Below are 15,975 nucleotides of genomic sequence, written 5' to 3'. Positions count from 1 at the left end.
CATTCCATCCAACATGCCTATCATATTCCTTTCCCTAACTCAACGTGTGCCCAACGCTCACGCATCTCTCAAAGTCATCCACATCCTATCGCCCTGATTGGGACCCTCTTCATCCATCTTTCCTACCTCCACTTGGTTTCTCTCTACAATACTCTCTCCTTCCCCTTTGAGCCCAGGACTGCCTTCTTTGTTTTATTTTCTGTGTTATCAACTTTTCCCCCCTTCTCTATATCCAATTTTCAATAGCCTCGAATCTTCTCCTATCCTTTTGTCTCAATGACCGTGTCTTGGCGCCTAACGAAACCACAAACCATACCAAAGTTTAGATGAGTATTTTCTTAATATTCTCAAACAAGATCGCTGTCATTGATTCCCTCCATCTTACGAAAGCTTTTCTTACAGTAATTAACGCAGTAGCTAAAATTAAAACTTGGAAATATTAAATTATATTCTCTTTGAAGAGCATTGTTTAAAAGTTCACTTATCTAGTTCAACGTCATGCACATATTTAATATGTATCTATCTATATATTATAAATATATGTATATACATATAAATATATACATATAAATAAATATATATATATATTAATATATATAAAAGTATCTATACATAGATTTAGATTTTTAACCCAAAAAAAGAAAGGACACTCACATATGCAGTGTTGACGTTATGCATATGCATGTATATACTTAAATATAAATTTATATATGTATATATATGTATATATTGTATATATATATATATATATATATATATATATATATATATATATATATATATATATACACATACATATATATTTTGATCAAATTTAACTTAAACACCACCTAGTTTTGATTTTTAAATTCTTAACCTACCTCATTCCTTTAAAAGCGGGCAATGAAATAAGCTTTCAGATTCAACCTGACAAAAATCATTGTGTCACTGATGGAAAAAAATTTTTAAGTTGAAAAATTATCAAGAAATTCGATCAAACAGGGATAATGGAGAATGAGGGAAGGGAATGGAAAAATGCGAAAGACCATATGCAGAACTAGCAACTGAGTAATAAGCGTGGCGTAAGGCACAAAGGTAGGGTAAGAATTAGCTAACTAAAGAGGAAATGCTTGGCGCTTTGGTTGTATAGGCAATGATTCTCTTGGAATTAACAATGCCTGCGAAGAGAATAGGCCATTAAATAGACGGCAGCCAAACACAGTCATAAAGACAATCGCCTACAGCTACCATAAGAGCGGTTTTCTCGCAGGAAATGAGCCTTGAGGCAAATAGACCGGAAATTAAATATCAGAGAATGGGAAGGAGAGCTTTTGAAATTTAGATATTTATAATCTTTGCTTCTTCCCACAAACCCTACAGAAACTAGAATGATGGACATATTTATTTTCTGTCGATGAATTGATGCCAAATTATGCCCTAATTCAATCTGAACTTCTTTTCTTAAGGAAAGATTGACTGAAAGGATATGCAATTTTTAAACTGAAAAATTTCATAAAAATTATTTACTGAATAAATTATTTTGTAACGGCTTATAATGACAATAATAAAAATGATAGTTTATCAATCAATATTCATACGAAGTCAAGAACTTCCGTAGAGTAAAGAGTGAGAATATTAATTCTATAGGATTTAAACTTTTTTTAACTGAATTTGATTGAAACTCATTTTAATAAGGATTAAGAATTTAGTAAGGAGTTATTCGTAATTTTTTTATCAACTCTCTTTCGCTTTTCAAATAAAGACAATATACTCCTTTAAGATTCATATCAAAAGACTCAGAGCTTAAATTATGCGATACAAATTTTTATTATTTATCAAAAAGGCGAATGAATAAATCTTATTTAACAATCGGGGAATTTATCAGTAAGAGAAAATGTCCCTTACGAGATGAACAGCGACTATGGCTCATTTATTAGCATAATATTATACATATTAGTTACCACTGTGTTCAACATTAAATGTAAAAAAATCAAAGCAATATACATTGTTGAAAATGAATATTAATTTTCATTGGACAAAAGATTTGATAAAATGACTGAAATGCTCTACATTTCAATGCTACCTTCCTAAAAGTGAAGTAATACGAAATAACTAAATTTACATTTTCAAAATAAACGCATACGCTTGCCATCAACAATAAGTGGCGATGAATTCCATCTTAGATCGGATAGGATGAGATCATAAAGAAGTATGAGGTGAAAGATAGTTGAAAGAAAACATTTTACAATCTTAAAACCTTAAAAGGAAAAAAATAAAACTGACGCTAGTGAATTATCAGAAAAAATGACGCCTCCGCTCAAATATAGTGTAGATATATCTGTCATTATCTGTGAAATTGAAGACAGGGAAAAATAGATATATATCTTGCATTTCATGCAACATGGTGATATTTCATTATTTAAAAAAATATTAGTTTTTAAATAGGCTAATTGGTAATTAAATGACACACGTTTTTCGGAAGAGCTAAAAATCTCTACCTAAATTTAATTTGGCTTGTATATGCATAGAATTATTCAGCAGAATAATATTTCACGTGGTTTTTCAAGCCGCTGGAGCTGTGGAGAATATATTGCTCAATAAATTTTTATAAAAACAAATACTTTCTTCCTCATTGGAATTTTATCATTTTGACGACTCTCAACGACAAAACTGTTACTTTATTACTAATGTTTATTCACAGCGAATATCCCTTTAGCCGCGAAAGTTTTATGAATAAATTATTAACATTTATTTGACTCGCGTAACAATATACACCGCATACTACTTAGAATTTTCAGACCGAGTTCATCGCTAAATACGCTGAAAGATACACTAAATTGATCCTATTTCGTTGATACCGCTAATTTTTCTAGAAGAAATATTGAAACTTTCTATTCTTATTATTATTTAGAATTTTTGACTTATACCATTCCATATTTACGAATTATTTCTGCATTTTTCTGTATTTAATTGTTTAAATGTCAATATAATGTGTGAATGGAAGAGAGTGGATCTGTGTACGAGTTGAGTTCATCGACTCAAAGCTATGGTCCACATGACTTCCGTCATTGCAGTAGGTTAGATACGAATGCTATTAATATTTCAGCTTGGCCATTGAAAATTGTTATTACTCTGTCAAATTAGCTCCAAAATACCTTGAAACGTCAGATTAAGGTGAAAATTTTCGGAAAAATAACGTAACAGAAAATAAATGACAAACTAAGAATGATGACAGGGGCATAAGTGGATGAGGTTTTAGATTTTTGGAACAATGCAATGCTTGCAAAATAATGCCTTGCCGGGATGCATGAGAAAAACCGCGAAATTATGAAAGAGACTCAAGGTAATTTATACCCGGGGATGTGTGACAAAAAGTTTGGCCTACTTTTTATATCCGCACGCTAACGTATATAAATCGCCGAAGGGGACCTCCTTCCCTGTCAGTAGGTTCACTCCGAAAGTTGCCTTGTGAGTTCTGCGAGGAGCTTCCAATAGCAATACTGAAAACATCATTCAAGATGGTTAAGAAAGCAGCACTTGTCATATCATTGGCTACATATTTAATCGCAGATGTGGTAAGCAAAAGATAATTTCATTTTAGCCATTGTGCATCTCTAACTTTGATCACCTAAACACATACTTCAGGGTTCATGGAAGAAACTGAATTTATTAAAAGGGACTAACGTTCTGTATATTTTATGTTTTTAAGGTTATTTATTATTAGTTTTTGTATCAATACTCTACTAGATAATGTACATTTAAAAAGATACAGCTAGCACAATGGTACAATCATTCATTTTCTTGCATATCAAATAACTCTGGCATCTGTCACTATTATAAGCCCCCTTTGTTTACAGCTAACTTCCTTCCTCCATTTATGACAACATGCATGCCCTTCCCTCCCTTGAACGGCGTTCTCTTTGATTAAATACTTCTATCCAGAAATTATTTTCACTATTTTAACGTATATGTTTTGGAAATCTACCTCCCTACGATTGCTTGGTGGCATGTAGACCTGAACGATGACCAAGTTCGTTGATTTAGCTTTTAATTCTACTGAATATACCCTGTCACTCGCTTTCTCTTTCGTTGCTTGGCTTTTTGCTATAATTTGTTCAAAAGTATTACCACCGCTCACTGGCTTTCATCCCCGTCCATGTTTATGATGCTACAACTAATTGCTCCAATAATCAAACACCTCTATCCTTCCATCTGACTTCGCACAGCCCTGCAATGTCAATATTTTTCCTCTCTCCTTCTTGCGGTTTACTTTTTTCTAATATCCATATCCTCTAGATATTTGTAACATGCCAATTCCTCATTCCAACTAGTGCACTCCTTTTCTGAGTCTTTTTCGCTGCTGCTATTGTCGAATTTTCTTACAAGGCTTTTGCTAACTGACGACCACAGAAGTCTTAACTCATCCGCTGCCGGGCACGACACGCAGCCCAACGGAGCGAATCCCATAGTAGTCAGGCTTCACACTGTTACCCACTAGGTCTGTTCAAAACGTATCACGGCTTTTGTGTTTTTACAAAAATTATTTATTTTCTCATGAATATCTATTTTGTCCCCTTCAAGGTAATCCCCATTAGTTATTATACACTTGTGCCAACATTTTTTCCAATCCTCGAAGCAATTCAGAAAATCATTTTTTTAGATCTTATTCAGCTCCTCCTTCGATGCAGTCTATATATTGTCAATGGTAGCGTAGCGTCGTCTTTTCATGGGCCTCTTCAGTTTTGGGAACAAGAAAAGGTCATTGGGGTCCAGATCAGGAAAATACGATGGCTGCGGCGTCATTAGTATGTTGTTTTTGGCAAAACCTTCACGCACAAGTAACAAGTGTGTGAGCATGGCGCAAAACCCAATTTTTGTTCTTCCACAAATCCGGGCGTGTGTGGCGGATTGCCTCGCGCAAATTGCGCATAACTAGCATATAATATTCCTTATTAACCTTTCTACCCAGTGGCTAGAACTTATGAAACACCACGTCCCTGCAATCGAAGAAAACGGTGAGCAAAACTTTTACATTCGACCGAACTTGGCGCGCTCTTTTCGGTCTTGGCTTATGCTGCAGCTTCCTTATAGGATGATTCACCTTTAGCTTCCGCGGCATAACCATAAACCATAACATTTTTCGTCATCAGTTATTCATGAACTTTGCTCTGGAGCAAATTTGGGTGGTCGCGGACGGATTCCAACACCTCATAAGAAATGTTAATGCGTTGCTGTTTTGGTCAAAATTGAGCAATTTTGGTACGAGTTTCGCGGTGACCCGTGCCATACCCAAATCATTGGTAACAATTGAATTTAACCAATCAATAGGTTTAGGTCCTCAGTAACTTCTCTTACGACGATTCGACGATTGGCCAATACTATTTTCTTCACTTCATCAATGTTGTCGACTTTCGTTGACGTGCTCGGGCGTCCGGCATGCACTTCGTCGTTCACATCTTCTCGGCCCTCTGAGAACATTTTGTGCCACGGATAAACGTTGCTTCGGTCCAAGGCAGCTTCTCCATATGTCACAGTCCACATTTGGAATAATTCCGTTTTTCACACAAACTTTGATACAGATTCTTTGATCCAGTTTTTGGAACAGGCAAAAATCGAAGGTAAGCCAAAACACGTCCAAGTAAAAGAGCTGTCAACAATTTACTGAACTTTCAGAATGGCTGAATTTTACGGCATAAGTGAGAGACAGAAGTACCAACATGACGCTATAAAAAAATCGAAAATCAAATATACGTAACCCGCGAAAATTCAATATTCGCGAAACTTTCTGAACAGACCTCGTATGACCATCATAATAGCATTCTTATTGCTCTTTAATCCTTTACCTTCCTTAATAGTGTTTTAAACGCAACACAATTCCTCGAATGGCTGCCCCACTGATGTCCAACGACTTCATATTCACCTCACTGAGGAAACGCTGCACGGACTACCTATCGTTCATATCCTGCCCTTTAACCCCTAAGGTGACCCAATTCGGAGCCATTATCATCGCTCCCGTCCAAGTCTTTTCACCATGTCGAGCATTTAGTTCATAAGGAAACTATTAATTATAAAAAAATATTTCCACTGGTTTAAGCAATGCCTAACAATTTGTGTTGAAAAATCCTTGGTGTCATAACTTGACATTTACTTTTTTTTCGATTAGAGTACATTTGAAAATTTTCTTTTATAATCATTTCTTTCGTTGTGTACTTATGGACCTGCACGTCGGACGGTGCAATTATTTTGCATATATTATTACAAGAATTAGGCCTAAGCTCTAAATCCATTGATATTCCTGATTTAATTAAATAAACACTGGCATTAGGTGTTATTATACCGAAGTTGAGGGAATTTTACCTATTAAGAGTTGTGGCAATGAAAACATGCAGCGGAAGCGACTGCGGGTACGGTTAGATATGAATTTGGGATAGTGAATTTTAAATGTAATTTGTGCGTTCACTCGTGTGTGCGGGCGAAATCATGATACGTTTCGAAGAATACATATTCTTGCTCATCACCACCAATGTGTTATAATACACGCAGGATAACCTAGCGCAAAATAAATTTGTTTCTAATGCTTAGTAAAATTTGGAGTAGACAAGGCATGACTACCGTTAATGTTTACACTTGAGTGACACTAAAGTCTATTAGAACACCCTAAGAAAACCTACACTACAATTGTATTCTTATTTGCATTCCGAATTCTATCTGACTTCCTTGATTCCAGCCAGAAAAACAATTCCGTTCATTATCCACCTCGCTTACCCAACATTCACCCTCAACTTATTAAACTCTCCAAAATCCGATCACCAGTTATAATACACGTATTCGGAATCCAATTATCTTGCCACCTTTGGATTTATACCAACAACCCTCTCTCCTCCTATGTCATGCCTTGTACCTTTTTGATGTTATCTTTTAAGTCCATTCCCTTTTTCCATCCTTTCACACGCCATCTTCTTAAAGGCCTCCAATCCACTCCAATCGTCTTACTTTAACGGCCATGATTTCGCACCGTACAAAATACGTTGTATATCAACGCGGTCACTAACATTTTGATATCAACCTGACTCAACATCCCTGTCTTTACTACTATCTCCTTGTACACTCTTCATAGGATCTCATCGGACCATTTTACTTTGGCATCACGAATTGTTAGCTACGGTGGTGGGTAATAAGCACCTTGCTATAATAATCCAGAATTGAGAATTCATATGCTACAGCTGAATTGAGAGGTCATGGAATGGTGGAATGTTTCGTAAGAAGCAACTGAAGATTAGGCTACATGCATATTGGATGGTATGAAGTTTTTCGTGAATTAGCTGATAAATAAAGTTATAAAAGATAGATTAAGGGAGATGATAAGAATGCGTTCAGTGTCATCACTTTGCAGTAGTCTCAAAGTGGTCAATTAATATTGGTAATTGTATTCATTCACCCTCCCAAACCTAGAATAAAATGAAGTCCATAAGCTCAATGAGGATTAATAAACCTCATCCAGACACGAATTTACTTTCATAGTAGATATGCATGCTAATGTATGATTGGGTACTAACGTTTTTGGGGTTAGGTGATAGATATACATATTATTTATTTTTTGCAGATTTCAATGAATGGAGAAGCTGCCGATAGTATTGAAAAGACATTGGAATCATGTAGGGCCAAGTTTCCAATTTCTGATGGTATGACGATAATAATTTATTAAGTTTCATAGATAATTTTATATTAACTAATAATTTTAAGTTTTAACCTATTTGATTCTCCATTTCATTTCAGAGACTCTGAACTTTCTTCACAGCATGGGGTCTTTGAGAGACGAATCAGATGAAGCTGCAATGGTACGGTAACGCATTTGGGAATCATGACTTCACCACTATTTTAAGTGTACACAAACCCAAATTATAGGTGTTTCTTCATGACCCATTAAAGACATAATAACATATCGTTATTTAATCTCTTCTTTATCCAGCATCATCCATATCCTATATTAATTTAAACGGGGAAATGGCAAAAATACAAAATAATTATAATATAAAAATAAACATGTTTGTTATTAATAAGAAATGGTCGCGTTCTAGTCGAAAGTAGCTTTACACGTATATTTGCTACTAAATTGCCAAAACTAAAATTTTATCATAATCTGCAGATTTTGGTGGTACAGGATGGTGCACCATATATAACTGAACTCGTAAGAACACAACATCACACGCAGAATTTCAAACTCCAATATCGATGTAAGAGAACCTACCACTTTCATCTATACCCATATCTAGATAAGATTATTTCTCACTGCCCAGTTCCCGTCACGATCTCGATCACGAGTCAAAAAGATATAAATTACATAGGATAGGGGTTCCTCAGTATATTTTAAGATAATGAGCAATCATTGAAAGGATGTGAAATTTCTCCCCTGATTTTTCCCGACCACACCCCCACATAAGCCCCAGTCCGTCACTCCGACCAACACCCATCCACCCCCCGAGTCCACCTCCTGCTCCCCCGTGGCAGCCCCTCGTAGAACGCTGCCAAATTACCCGCTCTTCGTGGAGACCACGGATGGCACTTCCTCTTCCGACAAGGCCGGGGTGAGGGATACGGCGGCATGCCGTGATCGTCCGCCCGTCGGACGAGGCGTCCATAGAAGTGGCGAAGCACACGTCGCTCGGGGTTGAGTCGCGACCGGAGTGACGTTTGCCACGACCGGAATTATGGTAACTCATGTCCACTACCAAGCCAGTGCCGGACACACATCGTCCGTCGTTGAAGACGTTTTTTGCAAAATGACTGGATTATCATCGACAATTTTTGCCCTACTACCGATAATTTCCTTCAATAGATAATTTTCCATTGCTAGGTGAAATATTTCTCCTAATATTTGTAGACCTTGACTTCAGTTCTATGTTTTCGCAGTTATAATGGTCACATACACGGTTATTTCTCCGTATATAATTTTATTAATATTAGATAATCTACTGGTTAAGGTAGGTTTTTGGATGGACGTAATTACTAATTAAATAATTTGTGGCCTCTAGCAAAACACAACATCCTCCTCTACATCAGGACCCTCTTCAGCTCTGGGTACTTTCTTCCTCCCTTCATCCCGTCCTACATCCCTATCCTGTTACTTCCCTTTCCTAATTTGCCTAATATTCTACCCTCAATTACAGTCTTCAACACCCCGCTGCCGGTCAATACCCCCTTCCTTCACTTTTCCTGCCTCCAAGGGATTGCTCCCAACAAACCCCTCTCTTCGCCCATCATACCAAGTACTTCCTGGTTTGTTTTCTTCTCTGTCCATTTCACCTTCTCCATTTTTCTCCAAACCCACATTTAAAAAGACTCCAGTCTACGTCTATCCTCCTGCTTCAATGACCATGTTTCCGCGCCGTACATAGCTACGCTCCAAATTAAAGTTTTTACAACTCTTTTCTTAACATCCTTACTCAAGGTCCCCGTCATTAACTCCCTCCTCCTTGTGAAAGCCTCTTTGCCTAGCGCAATTCCTCTCCTTAGGTCCTTACTACTTTGACCGCGTTGGTCCAAAACACTGCCGAGATACGTAAACTGTTCTACCTGCTCTAGTTTTTGCCCTCCTATTTTAATGTTAAGGTTAGCCTTTTTCTTTCTAGAAAATCGCATAACCTTTGTTTTATTAATATTGATTCTCATCCCATACCTGTCGCACTGAATTTCCAATTCACTCAGCAATGCTTGCAGCCCCTTGGCTGACTAACAAACTAAAGCTTGGTCATCAGCAAAACCTAATTGATTTTACGAATTCCCCGCCTACCTTCATTCCTACCTCAAGTTCTTCCCATGCCTCTTTGATCATTTCCTCTGCATACAGGTTGAGCAGCAACGATGATAATGGGCAACCCTGCCTTACACCTCTTCCTAAAACTGCCCAACCGGACTCCTCGTTCCCCACTCGCACCTGAGCAGTCTGAGACATGTAAAGGTTGCAGATTAGCCTCCTTTCCCTCCAATCTATTCCTATTTTCTGTAGAATACTCATTAGTTTTCCCAATTCACTCTTTCAAACGCTTTTTCGAAATCTACGAAACAGGCGAATACCTCCTGGTTGTGTTCTATATTCCTCTCGATTAATAATCTCATTACTGCAATGGCGTCACGCGTAACTCTCCCCTTTCTAAACCCAAACTGATCAACCCCTAAGTAATCATTTGCCCTACTCTCTATCCTTTTGTTTATGATCCTGAAACCAACTTTAGCTGCGTGGGATATCAAACTTATCGTCCTATAGTCCTCATATTGTGTAGCCTTTACCTTTTTCGGAATAGGAACTAAAACTGATCTCACAAAGTTTTCCGGCCAGATTCCTTCCTCATAAATACTACGGATCAGCCCATATAGCCTCTTCCTCCCACATTTTCCTAAGCCTTTTAAAAGTTCCGCGGGAATGTTATCCACCTACACGGCCTTATTTAGTTTCATCTCCCTTAATGCCCTTTCTATCTCATTGTCTAGTATGCCTGGACCTAAGCTGTCTTCCTCTACGTCATTTTCTTTTTCAATGTCTAACTGTGTTGGTCTGAGTTCTTTACTATACAGTTCTTCTATATACTCCTTCCATCTCTCTTGGATCTTTCCTGCGTCAACTATTACCTTACCCGCCTTATCTCTAACTGTTAGCATAACTATTCCTTTCTTACTTTCCGATAACGGTTTAACTTTGCTGTACAGCGCACCGATTTCACCCTTCCTCTGCAGACTTTCCATATCCTCGCACTGCGTCTTCCACCATGCGTCTTTTGCCTTATTTGTTGCCCGCCTCAATTTATTGTTCAATTCTTTGTACTTCATTTTGCCTAATTCTGTATTTACATTCTTCCATTTTCGCCGCTCATCCATCTTTGTAATCATCTCATCCGTGATCCATGGTTTCCTAGTCCTTTCAGCGTTAACGGATCCAATAGTGTCTTTTGCGGCTTTAGACAACCCTTTTTTGATCATTTCCCATTTTTCTTCGATAGTACTAAGTACTGACTTTACCATCCTCCATGATTTTCTCTACCGCCTGCTTGTATTCCTTCCTTTTCAACCCATTTAATGCTTCTTCATTCCATTTTCTAACTTGCCGCCCCTGCCTTATCTTTTTGAAACGTACGCTACATTTCATAACAACTAAATTGTGGTCTGAGTCCGCATCCGCTCCCGGGAAGCTGTGGGAATTTATCACACTGTTCCTAAACCTGTGTCCAACCAGGATATAATCTAGCTGATATCTTCCCGAGTCATCTGGCATTTTCCATGTACACCTGCGTTTTTTGTGGTGTCTAAACCAAGTGTTGGTGATGACTAACCCCTGTCTCCTGCAGAACTCAACTGCTTTCTCCCCGCGGTCATGCATCGTGCCTAAACCGTAGTCCCCGACCTCGTCACCATCTCTTCCTTCGCCTACCGTCGCATTCCAATCCCCCATCACGTGACACCATCACTTGCTGGCCGCCCCACTGGGGTCAGACGCCATTGCAGCCGCCTCACTGAGGAACAGACGCTGCGTGGACAACCTTTCGTCTGGCTCCTAATCTTCGACCTATCTGGCATGGGTGACCCTACCAGGAGCAAGCCCTTCCACCACGTCAAGGTTATAGTACAATACACAGTAACACACAATATCGAAACACAAAAAAAAAGATCACTCACACGTTATTTGTTGATATTTCGACGGAAACACTCCGTCTTCACCTGAAGATATAGCAGTAATGACTTACTTCTATATCTTCAGATGAATACGGAGTGTTTCCGTCGATATGCCAAGAAATAACGTGTGAGTGTTCTTCTTTTTTTGTGTTTCTATATTGTGTGTTAAGTCTACGAAAGCATATATATATATATATATATATAATGGGCTGACACAACATAACACAAATAGAAAAGAATAGACACATTTAAAAGAACACTCACACGGTAAATTGTTCGAGCTTTCGGCCCTCTCAGAGGCCTTCTTCAAGAGAGACTCTCTTGAAGAAGGCCTCTGAGAGGGCCGAAAGCTCGAACAATTTACCATGTGAGTGTTCTTTTAAATGTGTCTATTCTTTTCTATTTGTTTTATATTGTGTCAGCCCATTATTGTGCCGCTCGTGTGAGTTTTTCCGTACAATCGTTATATATATATATATATATATATATATATATATATATATATATACATTCAAACACGAAATCCCGCCAAACGGCGAATAAATACTCATGTATACAGAAACAGATATAAGGAAAAGGGATAGGAACACACATAAAGGACGAACACAATAGAGGTGGGGAAGGCGGAATCGAACGGATCACAAGAGTAAAAATATTTCCTTGACCGGGACTCGAACCTCGGATCTTTCCACTTGCCGGGCGGATGCTCTTAACCACTTGAGCTATCGAGGAAACGTAATTTACCCTGAGATCCGTGGGTCTAATATGTCGCCAAGCGCCCCGATTCTTTAGCCAAGAGATGGCGTCAGGGGGCTGTTTCACCCGCCAAACCCCCGGTTAAGAGCATCCGCCCGGCAAGTGGAAAGATCCGAGATTCGAGTCCCGGTCAAGGAAATATTTTTACTCTTGTGATCCGTTCGATTCCGCCTTCCCCACCTCTATTGTGTTCGTCCTTTATGTGTGTTCCTATCCCTTTTCCTTATATCTGTTTCTGTATACATGAGTATGTATATATATATATATATATATATATATATATATATATATATATATATATATATATATATATATATATATATATATATATATATATATATCTTTAATGATGTCATCATATGAAATTGTTCAAAAACTAAATTAATAGAGCCCAGTATAACGACCACTAATCTTAGCAGGGAAAGTAAGGGTCCAGAATGGTGTCTGCATAAACAACATAAAATAGGCTTATGTTAGCCTGACTGAATTTGGCTAAAGAGAATTTAACCTTGCGCCTTACCCATATTTTACCTACCCTTACATATAAGTATACCTATCAATCTTAATAACTCTAGAAAACATTTTATATTTATAGTGCTACGTGAACTGTGTGATGGAAGGAATGGAAATAGTAAGTAAAATTTTGAATTAAATATTCTAACTAAAGTGTCTACTTTTATAAACTAGATATATGGCTGATTTTATCTAACTAAAACCACATAGGTGGAGGCAGGTGTTTTCCGAAAAGAGGAACAAATGAAAATTGCAGAGGAGCTTCTCAAAGGAGTCAAAAAAGCGGATGGATCCAATTATGATGTCAACGCTATGAAAAAAAATATTGAAGACTGCTCTAAATTAAGTAAGATTTCATATTAATTGGAGTGTAGAAAATATAATTGAATTTTTGAATTGAAGGAAGTTAGAGAGCTAATAATGGATCTTGAAACGTATAGTTATGAACGAATTTTTAACGTAGGACAATAAACCTCTAAGTATACTATCCTTCGTTAAAATTTTCTACATTTCTGTATTATAACATTTAATATTTACTTAATGAATGGTAAATATCTTTATCTGCTAATTTAATCCGAAATACATAGCTTTGACCTTCTCTGAACGCAGTCCAAAATTATTTGAAGCACTCAAAATAATACTCATTTTAACACGAATTTTTTAACTTTATCCACTGAGACTTTTGCATCTAACATCTGAAGGTTGTTGACCTTCATGCATTAAACGATTCCATGGTTTTCAATACATCTTTTTTTTTTAATTTCTATTCCTGCAATTAAATTATATAAACATATGCAGGAGAGAAATATCATAAAGCCAGATTATTTGCAATCATCTTCCATCAAGATGTTAAAACAAATTCAACTAAAAATATCTATATAACAATTCGTATAGCTAAGCCAAGTCATTTTCTTAAGGATATGAAATATCAAATTATTTATTATTAAAATACTTAGACAGACTTATTTGGTTTTTTACGATAATTTATATAATTATCTGAGTGAATGGAAATAAGGCATAATCATTGCATTGGTACTAGAATCATGTTCCTGCTATACCTATAATGATTAAATTAAAATCCTATGAGAGAAAAAAAAGAAAAAAATTCAAATAAAGTGTAGCCGGCAGAATACTAAAACTATAATGGTAAATAAATTATCATTACAGAGGGGAAAAGTACCTGCCACACTACATACATCATAACCCAATGTATTGAGAAAAAAAGGAAAGAGGTGAGTGAATATTTGATTAATTTAGAAATTAGATTGTTTAGCGAAATTCATATTTATCAATAAGAGACTTTCTTCCATGTCTAATTTTCTAAGTAAAATGATCATCGTCCACAAAAATGTTCACTAAGATTCCTTAACGCTGGCCTCTTCAGCTAAGTTTTAATTTTTTCTAATTATAGAATTTTGTAATACAATTATTCTCATTCTCATTGTTAAATGTGTGGATTTCACACTCTTGACAAAATAGAGTATTAGGCCAATAGATCAACGCACTATAATTTTGCAATCACGCGTGCCATGTTCCACGACATATGTTTTTCAAGATTGAGCACTTTAACTTGTGACCTCACCTTAAATATTTCTACTAATAGAGAATAATAACTTAGGAGATACTATTCAATATAAACAAATATCCGTTTTTTTCAGATGGGAATAGTCGAGCCAAACTGAATGTGGGCAAATACAAAAGGAACCTATTCAAATGCATCTGAATTAAGGACGTCTGGATGTCTCTACCCATGCATATTATCTACCCTTCTACATTGAACACCCATTAAATTATATCCGCTGATATTTTATGCTATACTTTAAAGTTAGTCTTAAAAGTATTATTGCTACACTGTTTAAATAATGATTTCCGTCATACTACCTTGAAAGCTGAGGATAAAATAAAAATGTTCCACATTTAAATCGATATTTTACTTGATTTTACAGCGGTACTTCAGATAATTTTTTTATGGTATTCACTGGTGTGTATAAAAATAATTGACGTCAGCCATTGCAACATACACATTTATTAACTCTTTTTCGGTTCAAAAGCAATTAAACCGATATTTGAGGTGGGAAGGAAAAAAGAAAACTTGTTGGCGGGGAAATGAATATAAATATTACCGAAGGCTCAAAAAATGGAGCTATTTTGTTACGGAAATGAGTTTATATGAATAAAGAATAAAAAATGGTGAAACATTTTTCAGGAAGGAGAAAAATGAAATAATCCGATAAAAAACAGCACTAGGATAACAATAACATGATAATATAGCCGCCGACGCTCAGATAACACCGATTCATTACGAAAAGACTGCACTTCAAGTTTCATCGGAATAACGGTCAAGCAAAAGGGCTTTACGAAGACGGATATTGCGCTCTACATATAAAACAGTTCTCCAGGAATGAGTATAAGAGTACGAAGACGTATATTATGGTTAGTACGCAGAAATAGAATGGAATAAGAAATGAAAAACGAATATCTGCCAGGCATTGTGGAAGAAGGACCATAGAAAATGAATATAATGACAGACCAACAATTACCTCTTATCCTATTACCCCGCAGTATTGCACGAGGTAAGGAAACGGAAAGGTATGATTGATGTGATATTGTTAGTGAAACCGTTATGTGAAAAAGGATTTTGTTTTGGAAAACATTATTATTTGTGTTTCCAGAATTTATGATTAAGGAGCTGATTAAAAAACATGGCAGGTAAGAAAATTTTTAAGATGCCCCAAACATATGTTTTAAGTGTTGTTTACAATTCCAAGATAATATCTAGTAATTTTGTAGATCCCACAAAAGGTTAACTTTCGGTAATTTTCCTTAATAGTTTTACAAAAGGACCTCAGATAACTAAGGTGGTGACCACGGTTTAATCTAGGAATAAGATTGATTAAATTGTTACCGAATCCAGAAAATTAACAAGGGCTCGAACGATACACCAACAAAAATGTTTGCGATAATATCAGAGAAAATATATCCTAAATTTATCAATTTACTTACATTTATGTATGTGCAAATGTATTTGCTGCATAAATATTTGTATGTAGATATATATATTAT

At 36.4% G+C, this 15,975-nt stretch overlaps 1 protein-coding gene across 1 annotated transcript; it reads left to right on the top strand.

Annotated features, from left to right (window-relative positions):
* Positions 1 to 3,439: 3,439 nt before the first annotated feature.
* Positions 3,440 to 14,778, top strand: LOC139695387 (uncharacterized). Its single transcript, XM_071594118.1, has 7 exons — positions 3,440 to 3,554; positions 7,583 to 7,661; positions 7,756 to 7,817; positions 12,995 to 13,030; positions 13,123 to 13,258; positions 14,080 to 14,144; positions 14,571 to 14,778. The coding sequence occupies exons 1-7, from the start codon at positions 3,498 to 3,500 to the stop codon at positions 14,592 to 14,594; spliced, it is 459 nt and encodes a 152-aa protein (XP_071450219.1). The 5' UTR covers positions 3,440 to 3,497; the 3' UTR covers positions 14,595 to 14,778.
* The last annotated feature ends 1,197 nt before the right edge of the window (positions 14,779 to 15,975 follow it).

This window comes from Hetaerina americana, unplaced genomic scaffold (assembly GCF_022747635.1).
Source record: "Hetaerina americana unplaced genomic scaffold, ioHetAmer1.1.p SCAF_6, whole genome shotgun sequence".
Taxonomy (NCBI): domain Eukaryota; kingdom Metazoa; phylum Arthropoda; class Insecta; order Odonata; family Calopterygidae; genus Hetaerina; species Hetaerina americana.
This window is presented reverse-complemented; position numbering and strand designations above follow the sequence as displayed.